Source organism: Urocampus carinirostris, chromosome 3 (assembly GCF_059441175.1).
Source record: "Urocampus carinirostris isolate Australia breed hairy pipefish chromosome 3, RoL_Ucar_1.0, whole genome shotgun sequence".
NCBI lineage: Eukaryota > Metazoa > Chordata > Actinopteri > Syngnathiformes > Syngnathidae > Urocampus > Urocampus carinirostris.
In genome coordinates this window covers 54246176-54264582 of record NC_142351.1, presented here as the reverse complement: position 1 = coordinate 54264582, position 18407 = coordinate 54246176, and the positions used below count along the sequence as shown (strand labels likewise).

General features: G+C 37.3%; 1 protein-coding gene across 6 annotated transcripts; it reads left to right on the top strand.

The window, feature by feature from the left end:
* The first annotated feature begins 963 nt into the window (after positions 1-963).
* On the top strand, positions 964-15818 carry slmapb (sarcolemma associated protein b). Of its 6 annotated transcripts, none has more exons than XM_088332511.1 (11): positions 969-1063; positions 5438-5564; positions 7561-7620; positions 9780-9908; positions 10007-10081; positions 10203-10505; positions 11332-11602; positions 12876-13047; positions 14591-14725; positions 15041-15128; positions 15425-15818. In XM_088332511.1, the coding sequence occupies exons 2-10, from the start codon at positions 5558-5560 to the stop codon at positions 15122-15124; spliced, it is 1236 nt and encodes a 411-aa protein (XP_088188637.1). In that variant the 5' UTR covers positions 969-1063; positions 5438-5557; the 3' UTR covers positions 15125-15128; positions 15425-15818. The 6 variants fall into 6 exon arrangements, with proteins under 6 accessions (XP_088188642.1, XP_088188637.1, XP_088188636.1 ...); XM_088332510.1 differs by having other exon boundaries at positions 15422-15818; XM_088332516.1 differs by lacking the exon at positions 5438-5564 and having other exon boundaries at positions 964-1063; positions 15422-15818.
* Positions 15819-18407: the final 2589 nt, after the last annotated feature.

The following is an 18407-nucleotide window of genomic DNA, read 5'->3' as shown; positions in this document are numbered from 1 at the left end:
AGCCAGATCCCACACCAATCAGGAGCCAATACATTCAAGACAAATATTTTTCTTTTGTGATTGGTCTGTATGCATTTTTACACTTTATGCTGTTGGCTTTAAATTTGTATATAAAATGATACATTTGTTTTGTCTTTTATCTTTTTTGGGAGATCTTTATATATTATAATTGATGTTTCCTGTTTATCCATGAATAATGTGTTTGACAATTAGCTTGTTTTTTTTCGAAAAAGGAAAATTTTGTATTTCATAGTATATTTATTGTTGCATTGAAAAGCCAAAAATTTTAATTGGCATTTTGTTGTCTGTTTTATCAAGATTCCGAGTTGCTCAGTATAATTAATAATAATAAATAATAATAAAAGTTGAAAGTTTAAATGATTTTAAAGTTCACTATCAAGTGAAAATATAAATACTATTATAATTTAATAGAATACTATATTTTTTTCAAAAATATTAATTCATTTTGTGCATAATGTTACATTATTAGTAGTAGTAGTAACATGCCTTTTTTCCTATTTCTTTTTTCCTAGCTTTTTTTCTTCTTTGTTTCTTTTTTCATACTTTTTCCTTTTGTCTTTATCTTCTTATTGTTTCATTTTTCACAGCTTTCACATCTTACTTCTTGCTTGTTTTTTCTTTTTTACCTCTATTTTCGTTTTTCCCCTTTTGTTTTTATTTTCTTCTTCTTTTGCTTCTAATTTTCCTACTTTTTTATCCTTTTTTCTTCTTCATTTTGGCTCAATTTTTCATCTTTTACAAATTAATTTCGTGCTAAACATTACACAACATTTGTTAGCCTGTGGATTAAAAGAAAACAGTTTTTTAAGAGCCGAAAGAGGCGTATAGGTTTTCTAAACCGAGCCGGAAGAGCCAGTCCTCTGCAAAGAGCCGGAATTCAATGACGCTCCAGAGCGAGTTGCCGCCCACGCGCCAGGAACCGCCTGCCAATCAAGTGTCTATATCCCGCCCACTTCAACAAGCTAACGGTCTATCTTAAACCTCACCTGGTTGAAGACTCTTGCCCACTTGGCAAGTATTCACTTTATAATGTAGTTTAGAGGTAAGTACAGTTAACGTATAAATTAGAAAGTGTTTTAAAAATGTTTGTCTCAAATAGTGTTTGGTAGTATTTTACAGCAGAATTAGAAATGGCATTAGTCCAGGGACGTCTGTTGAGGTTCGTAGTGAGGCAGTCATATTTAAAAAAAATATATCATTTGATTGTCAGAAGCCAATATACAAACAGTTTCATAGAAAAAAAACTTTTTTGTGTCCTACCGCAACTTATAGATGACGTTTATGTGCTGTTTTTAAATAAAAGCATAAATGGATCGTTATAACGCTATTATGAAAAAAATACTGGATGGCTTGCCTTGCTATTAGCTTGCTAACCACTGATTCTATTGTTTGGGGCTGAAGTAGGCGCCAAACCAGAAACATCTGACTCACTATCGCCCTCTACCATGAGGCAATAGAATTGCGTGGCTCATCCTGCATCTGCAGACGCTCAGCACAGTGCTGTTACACACTGATTGTATTAACACTATTCATAATATAATTGGATAGTTCAGTGATTTTGAATAAGTAAATCTAAAAATTTGAAATTTTAATGAGGAATAACCTTTACGCGGAATAAATATTTCCACTTAATATATCTTTTATTTTATACTTCAATGATGACATGTGAGGCTGTGCCTCACCTGCCTCCCCTGACTGCATGTCACTGCTTCAGTCATCTATAACAATGTAATGAGCATTGTGTACAACCTTAGTAGAGGTATCACTTCAAGATAAACATGTAATAAAAGACTTGGAAGAGAAAAACAAAATAAAAGAGAATGTTAGCATTAATAGACAAATGATAGTGCTGGTTTGTAGACAAGGGTATCACAAATGTCATTGGAAATAAAAGCACAATGTAAATGCTTGAAAAATTGGCTGTAATCCCTCATTTATCCCAATTAACTGGACCATAAACCCCCTGCAATATGCAAAAATTCCCGAAATACCCACCCAATGATCAACATGCACTCTATTGCACAGCTCACAGTAGACTGGGGCTAATTGATCACAGCCACATAGGTGCAGTTCATATTCGGGGTATAAAGAATGGGGATAACAGGCACAAACTCTCTCCGTCCACCCTCACTCTCAACAATAGTCAACACAAGATAATGGATCGCGGCTGCAACTGTTCATTTGATTTTAGTGCTGCCTCTCGACAAAAGTGCTTTCCGCTGGTCCCCGCTCGTTGCTATATGAAATTAGGAATAATAGAATGCATCCTACCAGTGCACTTTATTTTAGGTTGAAATAAAAAGCCGCCAGGCCCTATAAAAGTCTGCTCTGCCAGTCCTCGCTCACAGCAATATGTGATCGGGGATAATGGATTGCAGCGGCACATATCCAGTTCACAGAGTAGCCTAAAACAGGGCTGCCAGGCCTGACAAAAGTGTGCTCTGCCAGGCCCAGGTTGCAGAAATTTGCGATCGGGGATAATGAATCCACGAATATTTTTAACACGTAATACAATGAGTTTGCAAAATACAAAGTGCAAAGTAGCAAGTAATTACTGTAAAAGTTTTGCAGTTTCAGGTAAAGTGACCATTTTATTGGTAGACGGTTTCAAACCAAATCCAACCGTTTGCTTTTACTTCTGGAAATATCCATTTATATATTTTCAAATTTTAAGACACATGAACCAAAGCATCCATCCATCCATTATCTACACGTCTTTTCCTCAGTAGGGTCGCGGGGGTGCTGAAGCCCATCCTAGCCGTCTTCGAGCCGTGGGCAGAGGACACCCTGAACCGGTTGCCAGCCAGTCGCAGGGCACACCGAGACAGACAACTCACACGCCCATTCACACCTGGGGAAAATTTGGTTCAGCCGATGAACCTGACATGCATGTTTTTGGTATGTGAGGGGAAACCGGAAGCTGTGGGGAAACCAACGCAACCTTGGGGAGAACATGCAAACTCCGCACAGGAGGATTCGATCCCATGACCTCAGAACTGTGCCGCAGACGCGTTAATACCTCAACCACCGTGCCGCACTTGAATCAATGGACTACTCAAATTATGTTTGTTCTTTCATTTTTACCTCCATATAAGGTTCAACCAGTGTTCTCGTTTGCCCGCGTCCCTGCGTCCTAGACGCATCATTTTTGCTGGGGACGCATAGTGTCAAATCAACGTGCGTCCCTGGGACGCAACTTTTTTGACACAAAATTGTCATTATTATCCGATTACTTTTTTTTAAACAAAGATTTACCACACTCCAAACTTTTCGTCAGGCAGATCCGCCATTGTTCTTTTGGTCTCGCGGTTCGAATTTTCGTCTGCACGCCGATCTCGGCAAATGAGATCTCGTCGCTTCGAGATTACGTCATTGTTGTGGTGCTGGTCGTCGAGGGAAGGTGAAGGCTAAGTACGCCTCCAAAAAAACAGTTAGTATTAGGTGAAAATCAACACAAAATTGGTAACTTCTTCAGTGTCAATAATAAGTCTAAACATAATGCAGAGACTGATAACAACGGCAATAATTCCGGCACGAAAAAACGGCGGAGGAATTCTTCGGAAGATCGCGGAGGCAGGAAAACACGTGTGTTGAAGCGAATGATTCGACGAAAGAAAATAAACAAAAAATACTCCTAGCAAGAAAAGGACTTTTCTGTCAAAATGGACTCACTCATATTCCTGGTTATGCTCTGAGGAGAATGATAATGGACTGGACCTTGAGAAGGCATTACAACTGTGACGGGACAGCAAACCACGAAGAATATATGAATTGAAAAATCTGAAGTGATAACTGTTTTGCATTACCAATTTACTGATAATTAAAACTGCATGAAAATATAGATTAATATTTCAGCAATATTATTTTGTATAATGTACAATATTGTGAACTGAAAAATCTGAAGTGATAACTGATTTGTAGTACCAATTAACTGGATGATTAAAACTGAATGAAAATTTAGATTAATATAATTATTTAAGCAATGTTATTTTGTATAATGTACAATATTGTGAACTGAAAAATCTGAGGTGATAACTGATTTGTATTACCAATAAGCTGTGATGATTAAAACTGAATGAATATATAGATTTATAATATATATTTGTCGCCAATTTGAATTTTCAACCCAGATAACACTACATTTTGGGGACCCATAGATCTCTGTTGGGACCCATAGATTTTTGAGCATGCGAGTCCCCGGGACCAATCACTTTTCAGAGGTAAAATGAACACTGGGTTCAACGCAAGGATGAAAATAAAAGCATTTTATCTAATACATTTATTAGGCAGGAAAATAATTGACAAACAAATCAGGTAACAACATTTTAAAAAATTGTGGCACTACAGTTTTGAAAAATATTTGTAAGGCAAAAGTAATAAAATTATCTCTGAATGCCAATGAAATTCCTAAAACACGATCAGCTACGCCTGGCCGGCATACTACGAAAATAGCCGAGTTGTAGTGCTATGCTCATAAAAAGCGCCCAAACTTTGAGGGAATCTTTTTACGCTTAGGCAAAAATAGCCATGAGTGTTTGCTGTTCTATCCAAACATGTCGAAACACGGAATGCTAAAGTCTGATAAAAGCATAACACAGACAAAAACACAATCACTCAGTGTTGAGAATGATAACGAGTCACTAAATAGATGAGACCAATACACAGAAAACATCGGTGTGAGGCCTAAGTCACACAGGATGGTGTGCTTAAATGGCACATCAAGTATGACATTAAATTGACATTTTTCCCTTACAGTGAGACACCAAAAAGGTACAGAAGTGACTGTCAAGATAATAAAGCAGTGATCAGATTCTCTTTAATGCTGACTGATGTTATTGGTTAATAAGTAACATCCTAAAGCTTTTGTTATCTCAAACAAGATTATGCCGTCTTCACAAGTTGTAAACAAGGCCTTAGAATGCAATTAGCAGTGTAAGAAAAATCAAGACTTTGAAACTTACAAAGATTGTCATCGAAGAAGCAAGAGTGATCATTGAAGTCAAATCAACTAAGAGGTAACAAATTAGAGTGCAAGTAAGCAAATGGCACCTATAATGCTTTAAGTGGCAAAAATAAACTGGGATAAATACACTTGCAAATATCTGAGCCCGAAACTGATTTGTTTGATTCACGTTTGAACATTTGGTTTAATGTTAAACGTATGAATCGCATTGTTTTATTTTTTTGTTTAGGTTTTTTTCTTCTGTGTATGTGTTTCTGCTGTATTTAATGAACATGTTTAGCTTAATCTATTTTGGTGGCGTGACATTCATTGTGCAACAGCGAATATTATTGTTTTATTTTTTTATGCTGAATGACATACGACCAATGTTAACATGATTCAATTTCTATCATACTAAGAAGAACAAAGAAAGAAAGCACGATGGTTGACTGTTTTGCACATCTGCCTTCCCAGTTCAGAGGTCCTGGGTTAAATTTCCAGCCACCAGCCTTCCTATGTGAAGTTTTGCATGTTCTCCCTTTGCCTGAGTCGGTTTTCTCCTAGCACTCTGGTTTTCTCCCACATACCTAAAACATGCATGGTAAGTATATTGGCAAGTCAAAAAAGTGTCTCTTAAAATTAGTGCATAAGTACAGAATGGTTGTATGACTCTGTGTGGCCTGTGTTTGGCTGGTAACCAATCCAGAATGTCCACTGCCAATCGCCCAAAGTCTACTGGGATGGACTCCAGGACCCACATGACCTTAGTGAGGATTTGTAGCTGGAAAATGAATGTAATAAAAACATGTTCAATAAAATCCCGTATAGGTTTTGATTTGCTGGCAAATGAAATAAAATCTGCAAATCTCTCAAAACAAAGAAGGCTGGAAAAGTTGATCATTGACTGACCATGTCAATGATTAGTAACATTGCATCCTAAATATATTTCATGACGGATCTTGTCCAACTAAGGGCAAGGTCTCTGTGTGAAATCTGATGACACAATGTAAAATATTACATTGTTTAGGTCATTAGGCCATCCATTGCACACACTTGGTCAAGTTTTTAAACATGCTTCTACTATTGGCAATGGCCTCTAATTTTCTATCTTTCAACAGGGATAATGGTGAGGCGCCATACAATCATTTAATGTCCTTTACATTTACCTATTTATGAAAATATGTGTAATCTCCAAAATGTTTTGCTGGTTTTTTTTTTACCATCAGTTAAATTCACTAATACTTAAAACATGCTCAAGAGGATACTTACAAGGATTTTCTTTCTATGAGCTGATTTTGATAATGATTTATAGAAATGCTCCACACTGATGTCTCATATATAAACAAAAAAGTATGCATATTCTCATTCCCACATATTTTCTTTCACCTTGAACATATATCCAAAACCCATGTGCACAACGAGTACCATCTTCCAGATTTGTTCTTTTGCACGACCGAAAAAGTTATAGTCACAGAATTTTGAGTTGCACCCGGGTACGGGCAGCAGGAATTGCTTAAACAATCTCCTTAAATTAATTTATTCCTCATGTTAAACTGAGCACCCAAGTGATTGCTAAAATTGCTGTGTGATTACATCACAAAACTGAAATAGTTAATTCTGTATTCTCTGCCATATAGTGGAAGAATATTTATTCAGTCTGCCTGTCACAATAAATCTTACAACTATTGATAAAACAAACCTGCATCATAATTTGTAAAACTCCAGCTTCGAAGGACTGAAATAGCTGATACTTAACTTAATCTCATTTAGTCAAAGCCCCAGCCCCCAGCCTCCTACCAAAAGCTTAAACTTCAAAGTATATAGTGGCACCTTTGCCTTCTTTCACGATTGCTTCATGCATTTTTGAATTTGTCAACAACCATGATGTAATTCTCGATTGCATGACAAAATTCATAGCCAGTGTATCTGAAATAATTGCTCAAATATTTTTGATTGAAATAAAACACCTAAAAGCACTAAATATTCTGTGACGTTTTACATTATGACCAGCCGGGAAAACAAAACCTTTCAGTGTCAGTATGCAGCTGCAGCTTCCGTGATGCCGGGACTCAGATGCATGACCTAGAGTGGAGGGGCAGGCCAACGCGGCCAGAAAATAGAGGGGTGTCACGTTTTATAAATAGTTCTTTTCTGAAAGAAGATGAGTAGCATTTAAATTAGTCTCAAATTCCTTTTTGTTTTATTTTAAGACAATAGATCAACCATCAGTGTTTTCATTGTCAAATTATTGGTGAAATTGGACACACTCATATGCAACTTCCCCTCAACCTCGCTTGTTGGACTCTTCCGTTTTGCATCTGAAAAAAATCTGATAGTTGGAGAAGAGTTCTTCATGTCAAGGACTGCTGTAGCCACATTGCCATACCAAACTGTAGAGCTTGGATTAATTGAAGGAACCCTTTCAGCTAGGTTTGATCTTTTAAACTTTATTTTGTATGCTTTATTTTGATGAACATGCTCTTGGTGCACTGCTTTTAGATTATTTATGTATTAACATGTGCTGTCATGTTTAATTCATACAGCTATGTGTGCTTTATTGAGCTTCTCTCATAATGAGTATTGTTGATTCTTTTCAGATAAAATAATGGAAGAGAAGGAGCTGAGTGATCCCCTGAACAACAGATCACTAATTAAAGGTAAACGAGTATTGTTTTTATAGTTGGTAACACACAAATTAGATAAGTCTATCGTAGTCTTCTAATGACTTTTCTGCCCAATCATTTGCACAAAGTAGTGAAAAGATCTTGAGTCACGCTCAAGTGTCCGAACATTCAATTGAAGACAGCTGCATGACTTAACAACCTGATGTCCTTGTTTGAAAGGCTAACATGTCATCAGCTTATTAGAAGACTCTCTTTGACCTAAAACCTTGTCAACTCAGTGACCACTGACATTTGTATTGCACCATCAAAATAGAAGCAAAGGACAATGAGGATTGTGCAGAATTAGCAACGCGTGACTGCACAACATAGAGAGTGTTTGTTTCATCCTCCCTGCAGTGTGTCAGTAGTTTTCCGAAAAAAAAATTGAGAATCTGTTAGCGCCTCTTTGTGCAACCGATGATGATTATATTATCTGCATTGCCATGTTTAATTTTCTATGCATCTACCCAGCAGGCAATATTGAAGACAGGCAGTCTGATTCATTGGAGTGGAAAGTAGCAGGATAGCTGCGCCATCATGACTTTAGCCTTCAGCACTTGAACTAAAAAAAGAAATTCCCCTACTTTTTTTTGTCTCCCAGCATGATGCTCAGTATCCTATCTCACTATGACCGTATTTCTATGCATTCTCTTTGAATTGTGTGACACACAAGCTATGACGGGACAAAGCAGCCAAATATATTGTGGAAGATACCATTCTGTATTATACTTTTTTGTCTTTAAAATTGACAAAGACCATCCTACAAATGGGGAGCCCACTCACTTTCTCACTCATAAATATGCATGTATGTAGGAACCCACAATCGTATTGGACACTACCCAGCTCACCCTTGTCTTTGTCTGGCAAACAGTGAGGTGGTCATGTGCTTGAGTTTGGGGGTGGGGGGTTGTGCCTCCCCCCCCTCTAGTAGTTACTGTGTTCGCATCGGTTTATCGGTGCCATCCGATAGTGTGCCTGTCTATATGGGTGGGTGGTATGGACTACATGTGAAGACAGCAGTTTGACATGCAGGGAGCCTGTGTGGCAACTGCAGCATTACACTCATTTGTTGCATCCTTTTATGGTGCACATGCTTTCAACTGTCATGGTTTTTTTCTCCTCTGCCAAATGCTCTGCCAGTGATGAGGTCATCTTTTTTTCTTTTTTAGTCGCCACACATTACTGAATTAAGATATTCACTTAAAAGTGCAAAGCATCAAGAATTTGCACAGCTTGTTTGCACCTAAAAAGAAACAGGCCTTTGAAAGCCTCAGAAAGTCAATTTCCCATTTCAGGATATTGCTTTAGGGTTGTACTTAAAACAAAGTTTGCTATAAATTGATATTGGTCATTGGGATATACAATACACAGAACGGTCTTTTTTGGGTTTCTAATTAGGTTACGTAACAGGCCTGATTTTAATACCTTGGGAAATTCGCTAAGATGCCAGCCCTAATTTAATTTTTGGGACAAAAGCAGAATTAACATTGAAGGGTTTTATTTTGTACGCGATGATAAACATTGTCAGTGCCTCCTTGTTACATCTGCAGCAAGCAAATGTTGTCTCAACATGCCAAATCCTCAAAACATTCACCTTCGTTAGGAAGGATGTTCATTTTGGATATCTATATTCAGGGTTCTTGCGGATCCTTGAAATGACCCAAAAGGCAGTAAATTCATCATTCTTTAAAAAAAAAGGTCCTAATCAGCATTAAACATGTATTGAATCCCATTTCTGAAGTCTTAAAAATGTGAACACATGAATAAGATTTATATCTGTTTGGACTAAAGGTATTTAGTTAAAAGGCATTTTTTGTGCATCATTACAAAATGCTTCTTAAATATAGCAGAAGAGTGTTTTGGAATTAATAGTCATCTGCCAGTTTTGACTGAGGATCTATGATGTACTGTAAACATTTTTTTTTCATCTAAAACTTGATCGCTATGTTTTTCCGATGGAAAGTTTTCAACTGGACCAAAATGTGATTTAAAAGAAAATTAAAATAAACATCTGTATGCATTTTTTGTTTATTTCAATTGTGGGTTTTTATGTCCACTTTGTCATAAATTCGATCTCAAAAGGCATCAAAAAGTCTTGAATTTAACTTGTCTTAAACTGTACTAATGCTGATTTTGCTTTATTGCATTCTCAGATGATATTACCAGATCTAATATGGGGTCCACAAGCGACTATGAGAAAACAATCCAGCGCTTGAATGATGAACTTGGAGAGGCCCAGGATCAGGTCAACACTGAGAGGCACAAATGCATTGAGCTGGAAGGTAAATGTTATCAAAGTATCATAGTGCTTATTTTCTCTATGTGCTTCTGTAAATGCTCGTAGACAGAGATGCTCACAATGAAGTGTCACATTTTGTAGGGGTCCTTAGTAAAGAGAGAAAAGAAAAGAAACAACAAACTGATGAATCTGCAAAACAGGTCAAACTTCTTCAAGGTATATGATTAATATGTGGGTCAGTCTGTTGTAATTTGATACCTGTTTGGTGCTGTTACCTTCTATCAAAGACAAGTGATTATGTCTACTCCATTGTGAATAATGAGAATACCTTTACCAGGCAAGCTCCAGCAGCTCCAAGATGAAATGGCTTCCATCCGTGAACAGAAGGATGTTTCTTCCACTTTACATGACGAGCTACAAAGTTCACGTGAAGAGGTGAAATCCCTACAACGCATCCTGGAGGCAGCTTCCGCTGAGAGGGACCGTGATGTCAATGCTATTGAAGTGAACCTGGCAACCGTCTCTAAGGATTTGGACAAATGGCGTCAGACTGCCATCAAATACGAGAGCGAGATAGAAGACCTACAAAGGGATCTTCAGCAGCAGAGCAAGCAGTGGCAGAAAACTGCAGAAATTCAAGGTACTCCAAAGTGGAAATACACTTGGTGAAACTAAATCATGTGTTGTGATTTAAATATTTTCAGACCTAAAGGACCAAAAGATTCATTTTATGCTATCGTAAGTGGCAAGTTGCCCAAGTATTATTTTTTAAATAAAATGCTATATGTTCAAGACACCATGTTACCGGATATACTTTCCTATGTGTACACACTACCTGGAGTGTTAAACTGTATATTTTACTCATGTTTTGACACATAACAGTACTTTAACTAAAAAAAAACACAGTTGGGAAAAAAATGACATAAAAATATGATTCAAGAATAAATATTAAGTTAAGAAGAAATCAGCATTAAAAACAAACATAGATGGGAACCAATATTTAAAATATATATAATTCAACATATAACAAATTTAGGAATCCTTAACATAACTACATGAATGCAATTATCAATAAAAACGCTCTGCTCTCATATCTTTTAATTTCAGATTGCAGACAAGCTGTCAGCATTAAATATTATCCAAATCAAGGAACAACGTTCAGTGTGTCTATGCCTGTCTACCTTTTCTATCCATCCACTTACACTTACTAATAGATCAACCAATAAGCAAATAGTTTCAACACAATTAAGAATGCCTCCTAGTTTGAATAAATATTTTACAGTTTTCGTGTATTTGCAGACTCTATTTACATGTTTTTTAAATATTTATTGTCATTGTATTTACATATTTTTTTATTTTCAATTCTTTTCATTTTTTGTGAATATTTCTGTTTTATTTCACCTTTTGACCTATTTAGGGGACGTCAAATTAAATATTTAGGGTTTTTGATCATTATCTCTTTACAGCCAATGAGCTGCAGTCTCTGCAGATGGAGTGCAATGGCCTTCAGAAGGAATGTTCCAACCTGAGATCGGAGAAACAGGAGTTAATGGGAAAGCATCAGAAGGAAAAAGCCAGTTTGCAAAGTGAGTGCACTTCCCTCATGGCAGAGAAAGAGGAACTCCTCAAGGCTCACCAGAAAGAGAAGGGCAACCTGCAGAAAGAAAGTGCAGCACAGTGTGCTAAAAATGAAGCAATACAGCAGAAACGGGAGCAGTTGGAGAAAGACCTTGAAAGGTTAGTGCATTGGACAATGTTTTAATCTGCTGGTTTCTTTACTACAGGCACCATTTAACATTAGTAATCCTGTTGTGTTATATCTATACTTCTGTCAGTGTTTTTATTTCATCATTTTGGCTCTTTTCAAAGATTCTAATAATTGTGGTTGTAGAAAAATTCAAGAAGCAACAGCTTAAAAATGTTCAGAATTTCACTCATAATGTATGTTGTGTCAAAGTTTAAATGATGGTCAAATTTAAAAAATGGCTACAAGCAGGAGGGCCAGTTTGGTCGAATGACGCATATAGTCTAGTGAACCTAATTGAAACGTTTTAAAAGATAACAAATATATTCTCATGTCATCAGAAAAAGCAATGATTTATGTATCTTTAAGTCATTTTCAAATTTCATCACAAAAAGGCTAGATTTATTTTTGTATGAAATTCATTATGACAAGAAAATAAATAAAAGTCTGTATTATTTAGAAAAACTCATTGGCCTCCAGTTTTTCCAGGTCCTTTATCTGCGCCCCTTATTCTCAGTAGGGTCGCGGAGGTGCTGGAGCCAATCTCACCTGTCTTTGGTCAGTGGACACCCAGAACTGGTTGCCAGCCAGTTACAGGGCACACAGAGACCGACAACTCACTCACTCATTCACACCTAGGGACAATTTGGGCCCGCCAATTAACCTGACATGCATGTTTTATTGGAATGTGGGAGGAAACCGGAGTGCCTGGAGGATACCATGAAACACTGGGAGAACATGCAAACTCCACACGGCGAGGCTGCGGTCGCTGGACTTGAACCCTGAACCTCTGCACCGTGCTAAGCACTAATCTGCCGTGCCACCCTCCAGTTTCTATTTTAACAAAAGTGGGCAAAATTTACTTCAAAGAAAGAACATTGCTTTATTATTTTTATAATTTACTCAATCGAAAGTTGGTGGGTCTTTTTTTTTTTTTTTACATCACTGGATTGAAATATACGAAAGTGCAAACAAAATTACCTCTTCAAGTAAAAGTAACGTACAGTATAAAAACGACATAAATATTATTGGTTTGTAATATAATGGTAAATCCATTCCAGACCATCGCATAGGCCGTAGAAAACCTCTTTGCGGGGCGCATTTGGACCTCAGGCCTTGATTTGACGCTGTGTTTTAGGGCTCAGATTTAAAAAAATAAAATAAATAAATAAATAAAAGACTGAAGTTTTATTGTATATGATGCAGTTCATGCTTGCAATCAACCACCAATTGTAACAAGCTTTGCTGTTTTGGTTTTGCTGCTAGCTCCTGTGCTCAGAATGCTGACCTGAACAACAACCTGAAAGTTCTTGAGAGAACTCGGCAGGAGCTGGAAAAGAAGCTGGCAGCTTTGGAACTTAAGCACCATCAAGAGAACAGCAAGCTTCAAACCCAACTGGATGATGCGGATAGCTACAGAGACACCCTGCAGAAAGAGGTGCAGTTTGTCTTTTGAATGCTGTTGCTCTAAGCACACACTGTAATTCCTTTTACAAAGTTGCCTGTTAATTATCGTCTGGTCAAAGAGCAGTTGGTTGTTGTGGCTGTCCCTATACATGACATTACTGTCATCGAGTAAGAGTTGGTACGAGACTATCCTGAAAAACAGGCCAGCGTGTTTCGTGGCAGGTTCAGCAGACTCCCTGTCACAGTCTTAAACATAAAAGTGCATTGTTGTTTGAGCAAAATGAATAGCAGAGAAAGGGAAGCATCATTTTGTTTGGATGTATTTGTCTAATGCTCTAGTGCCCGGCTGATCAGGAGAAACCTGTTGTTTAGAGTGAAACAATTACAAGCTCAGTCAACTTTTGAGAACTGTCTGCTGAAGCTACCTAATGCACGTGCCACTGTGTTTAATTGTTAGCAGAATGGCAAGTGCTGTCATCAGAATCTCTGCTCTCTGTGATGATTATAATTTTGTCACATTGTCTTTTTGCCAAGATAAACTTGTCGTTGCGGCAGGTAGTTTGGGATGTACCGCTTTAAATATTTTGCACATTTTTTATAGTAGAATCAATTTCGATTGACAGGAATTGAAATTGTTCTGGATTTTCTTTTCTTTTTTTTGGTTCAGTTTAAGTTAGTTTTACTCAATTATTAACAATTATAATTAGTATTTGTACATATAGAATGTCTCAGAAAAGTTAACTGTTGTGATAGTCTTATTTACTGTAATGCAATAAAAATGTCTCTTACATTAATTAAAAATTAATTGGTTTTATTAGTTTAATATTGCTGATTATGGTGAAAGTTCAAGTCACATTTCAAAATGTGTATCATGAAAACATATACTAGTAGGCTGTAAAACATAAGCTGCAATGTTAAAATAATAAAAGATTTGTTATATTTCTTATGCTTTGTAATTAATCCAGAATGTATGACATTTTTGTTTTAATTTATCTCAATATTCAAATGTTCCGAGACAATTCTGTTTGTGTTGGCGGGAATTCAATCTGTTCATATAAACTAGAGTACATCAAAAAATGCAATACATTCCAAAATACGTTGGTCACATGGTTTTGTATTTTCGTAAACTGCTACTTTTACAATTGTAATCCAATAGTTTAAATAAATAAATCACAAAATATTTGAACTGCTTTCAGGTGCAGTACCAAATAGTGTAAATGTGGAAAACTACATTTTCTCAGTAGTTTCTTGGAAATAAGATATTTCAAATAATTGATTTGTCGTTTTATGATTCAGTGCCTAATGATGAAAAGAAACAATGATTTTTGTTTTTTTAAATTGTCAAAATTATTAAATGAAGGTAGAGATGACCAACATTTCAACTCTCTTCCTTTTTATTTATTCAAAAGTAAATTAGGATAGAAGATCTTAAATGCTTCCAATTGCATTTCTGTTGTTTTGAATTTAATTCATCGACAACATGAGATTTTTCTGCCAATGCTATATTATCAGTTTCTTTTTTTCCTATGTATTGTTAAATGTTTGGTCAAAATGTTTTATTTTACACTTCATAGTTTGACGAGACCAAGTCAGAACTAACCGACCTCAAAGGAGAATATGAAAAGGCTGAGCAGGAGAATCGGTCACTTTTAAATGAACTGGAGGAGTGCAAAGCCAACTTGAAGAATTTACAAGAGGGAGGAAATAAGGTGAGTTGACCTTTGTTTCAGGGAGCAATATGACTCCATAGTTTAACAGAAGATGACTCAAAGAGCATTTATTTACAAAACGTATGAAGTTTGCCCTGTGAAGGGCCAGAAACAATGTCTATTTTTCGAATAATTTGCTTACTGTTAGGCTCTGTTCTCCTGGTGTGTTCTCCTTTGCTTTCAAACATTGACAGCAGTGTGAATGCCATTAAACACCAATAAAATTATATTCACACGACTTAAGGGTGTACCTGCATTAATAATAACTGTATGTCCCGTTGCACAGTTGATTATTATATCACTTCCCTTCTGTAGACTTCCCTAATGCTGCCTGTTCAAGCCATTGTCATCGGCCTTGTCCTGGCTTTGCTGTTATGGTGTTTCGGCGCATTGTGGTAGTGAGGTATAAATTGTTATCCATGTCCTAAACATTACTGCATGGCTCAATAATCCCCTCATAAAAAAGTCCAAACAATCCCAGCCACAGCAGGCTAACTTTTCAAATCATACAACTTCGGCGTGTGACATTTTCTTTGTTTGGAAACTAACAAGCTTTTTTTCCCCAGTAACTGGATGGGCTCATCCTCCTTTTAACCGACATGATCTGTTGCACCGCTTTGGTCTCTGTGATGCTTCTGCCAGGGCAACGCTTTGACGTGGCTCATGTTTCCATTTTTGTGCCACCACTCGTTTCAGAAGCAGTGGATGATCTGGGGCCCTGTGGTTGCTGTGGCTCTAACAGCTGTGACTGCTGCTGCACTCTTTAAGACCTGAAGGCCGCAAATACGCAACTTGCACGTCTATATGCACATGGCAAACCACTTCTCGTCTCGTCTACACTGAAACTGACAAGAACAAAACATTGTATTACCTGCACTGTTAATTAAGAGCAGTCCCTGTTTAAGACTTCAGGGGCTTCGATTTCAAATGGCAGTTGTGCTCACTGACTAAATCTCTAGATCTTGTTGTCTTTTGACCCTTATTTGAGAATCGTTGAGCTGTAAGGTGTCCATGAATGAATGTAAATGTTCACTAATTCTTATTAATAAAAATATAACAGTTTGCACAGGTTATTTGCACCTCGTGCATCTTATGTGATGGTGTCTGTTGTCAACAAATTGACCTATTGAGTTATGAATCATGTCTTAAATAAATGGCACACTCACTAGGAATAAAGCCACAATTTTACAAAACATGGGAAAAAAAATTGGCATTCTTGAATCGGTCAATTTACTGTAATGAAAAACTATTAGCATCTTGAGTGGGAGGAAAAGAGTCACCATGTTATCTGTTTACATTTTAAAATCCACATCACGAAAGACAAATTGATAACGTTACTCAAAGCTAATGCTGCGAACAGTGTTGGCTTTTGCCAGTGTGCTTACAGTGCAGCTCTGCTTACTGTTTGGCTTTGACACAGTGGCTTGCATGAAAGTTTTGAAGCAGGCAAATAAATTGTGTTTTGTCATTTATTAATAGACAATCATAAGAGTTGTTCCAGAATAAATGAATTTAGAAATTCACGATAACTGTTTTTTTCCTGCCGATAAGCAATAAAATCCTAACGGTAGGGACCGATAAAGATTTTTTTTTTACTGCATGCTATCTATGATGTGTGACTTTATTTTTTTTTAGAATTATGATAACATGGCTCCGGGAAAGATGTCTCCAAGTAATGTTGGAGACACGAGAGCTTAACTTTATTAATAAAGCAAGTATTCACTTGTCAATGTATTACATAGAAATATTATATATAAATGAATGAATGGCCTATACTCTCATTATACAATGGTACAACATTGTAGGGCTTCTCTATGTAGTGCAGAGTAAGATGAATCAAAATGAAAGTTTAAGAAAACAATATATTGATAGTATAAAAAGGTGCGTAGTCACAGTGGCAGTTTAATGCATTCTACTGATGTCTGGCATCTTTATACAATACGTATTTTAAATTAGTCAATTATTGGGGGGAGGGCACCTTGATTTAAAGCGAGCGAAAGAGAGATATGCTTCGTTTAGATGGCATTACTAAAGGAGCGGGAAACAAACTCTTCTCAGGAAGATGCAAAAAGAACAGAGAGCAGATGTCCGGTCCCAGTAAAGTATGAAAGATACTGCGATATGAATTGGCTAATCGACATTGGAGATCCCAAGTCAATACGGGCTGGCTGAAACGTTCCTCGGTGGTGCAGGAAGCTTCTGTTTTTATGTTTTTGTTTATTCCATTTTTTTTTTTTCCAGTGAAGAAGTGAACCAGTGATAACTGAAGCGCAAAGGGGCTTAGTAACATTGCGTCGCGATTAAGACACTCGTCAATGTTAATGAACGTGCACACTCAAAGCTGTCAATCATACAAAACTCAATTCCAATGAAGTTGGGAAAGTGTGTTAATTGCAAATAAAAATTGATCCAAGTAAATTGCAAATTCTTTTCAACCCATATTTAAATGAATGCACAGCAAAGACAACATATTTATTGTCTTCACTCATAAACTTTATTGTTTTGGGAGAAAATCATCAACTCTGTAATTTGATGACAGCAACACGTGCCAAAATAGTTGGGACAGGTGTCAATAACTACTCAGAAAGTGGATGAATGGAAATCAACCAACTATTTGCAGGTGAACAGATGAATTAGCAACAGGTGAGAGTTGTTACTGGGTATAAAAAAGGGAGACCCGAACAAGCTAAGTCATTCACATGCAAGGATGGGGCGAGGTTCACCTCTTTGTGAACAACTGCGTGAGCAAATTGTTGAACAGTTTAAAAACAACATTCCTCAAAGTACAATTGCAAGGAATTTAGGGATATCATCATCTACAGTCCATAATATTGTGAAAAGGTTCAGGGAATCTGGAGAAATCACTGTGCGTAAACGGCATGGCCGTAAACCATTATTGAATGCCCGTGACCTCCGAGCCCTCAAGCGGTACTGCATTAAGAACCGACATCAATGTGTAAAGGACATCACCACATGGGCTCAGGAACACTTTGGAAAACCACTGTCAGTCAATACAGTTCGACGCTATATCCGTAAGTGTGGGTTAAAACTTTATGTTGCAAAGCGTAAGCCATTCATCAACAACATCCAGAAACGCCGCAGGGTTCTCTGGGCCCGAGCCCATCTAAAATGGACTGATACAAAGTGGAAAAGTGTTCTGTGGTCTGATGAGTCAGTTTTCCAAATTGTGTTTGGAAATTGTGGACGTCGTGTCCTCCGGTCCAAAGAAGAACAGAACCACCCAGACTGTTATGCACGCAAAGTGCAAAAGCCAGCATCTGTGATGGTATGGGGGTGCATGAGTGGCCAAGGAATGGGTAACCTGCACATCTGTGAAGGCACCATTAATGCAGAAAAGTACATTCAGGTTTTGGAACAAAGTATGTTGCCATCCAAACAGAATCTTTACCATGGGCGCCCTTGCTTCTTCCAGCAGGATAATGCCAAGCCACACACTGCACGTCTCACGACAGCGTGGCTTCGTAGTAAGAGGGTGCGGGTGCTTGACTGGCCTGCCTGCAGTCCTGACCTGTCTCCCATTGAAAATGTGTGGCGCATTATAAAGCGCAGAATAAGACAAAGGAGACCCCGGACTGTTGAACAGCTGAAGCTGTACATAAAGCAAGAATGGGAAAGGATTCCACTATCAACGATTCAACAACTAGTCTCCTCACTTCCTAAA

Bases quoted from the DNA above. Each gene is read 5' to 3' on its own strand.
- slmapb (XM_088332511.1), top strand. The intron at 10,082-10,202 runs GTATATGATTAA...TACCTTTACCAG, and splicing joins ACAGGTCAAACTTCTTCAAG to GCAAGCTCCAGCAGCTCCAA. The intron at 14,726-15,040 runs GTGAGTTGACCT...TCCCTTCTGTAG, and splicing joins TACAAGAGGGAGGAAATAAG to ACTTCCCTAATGCTGCCTGT.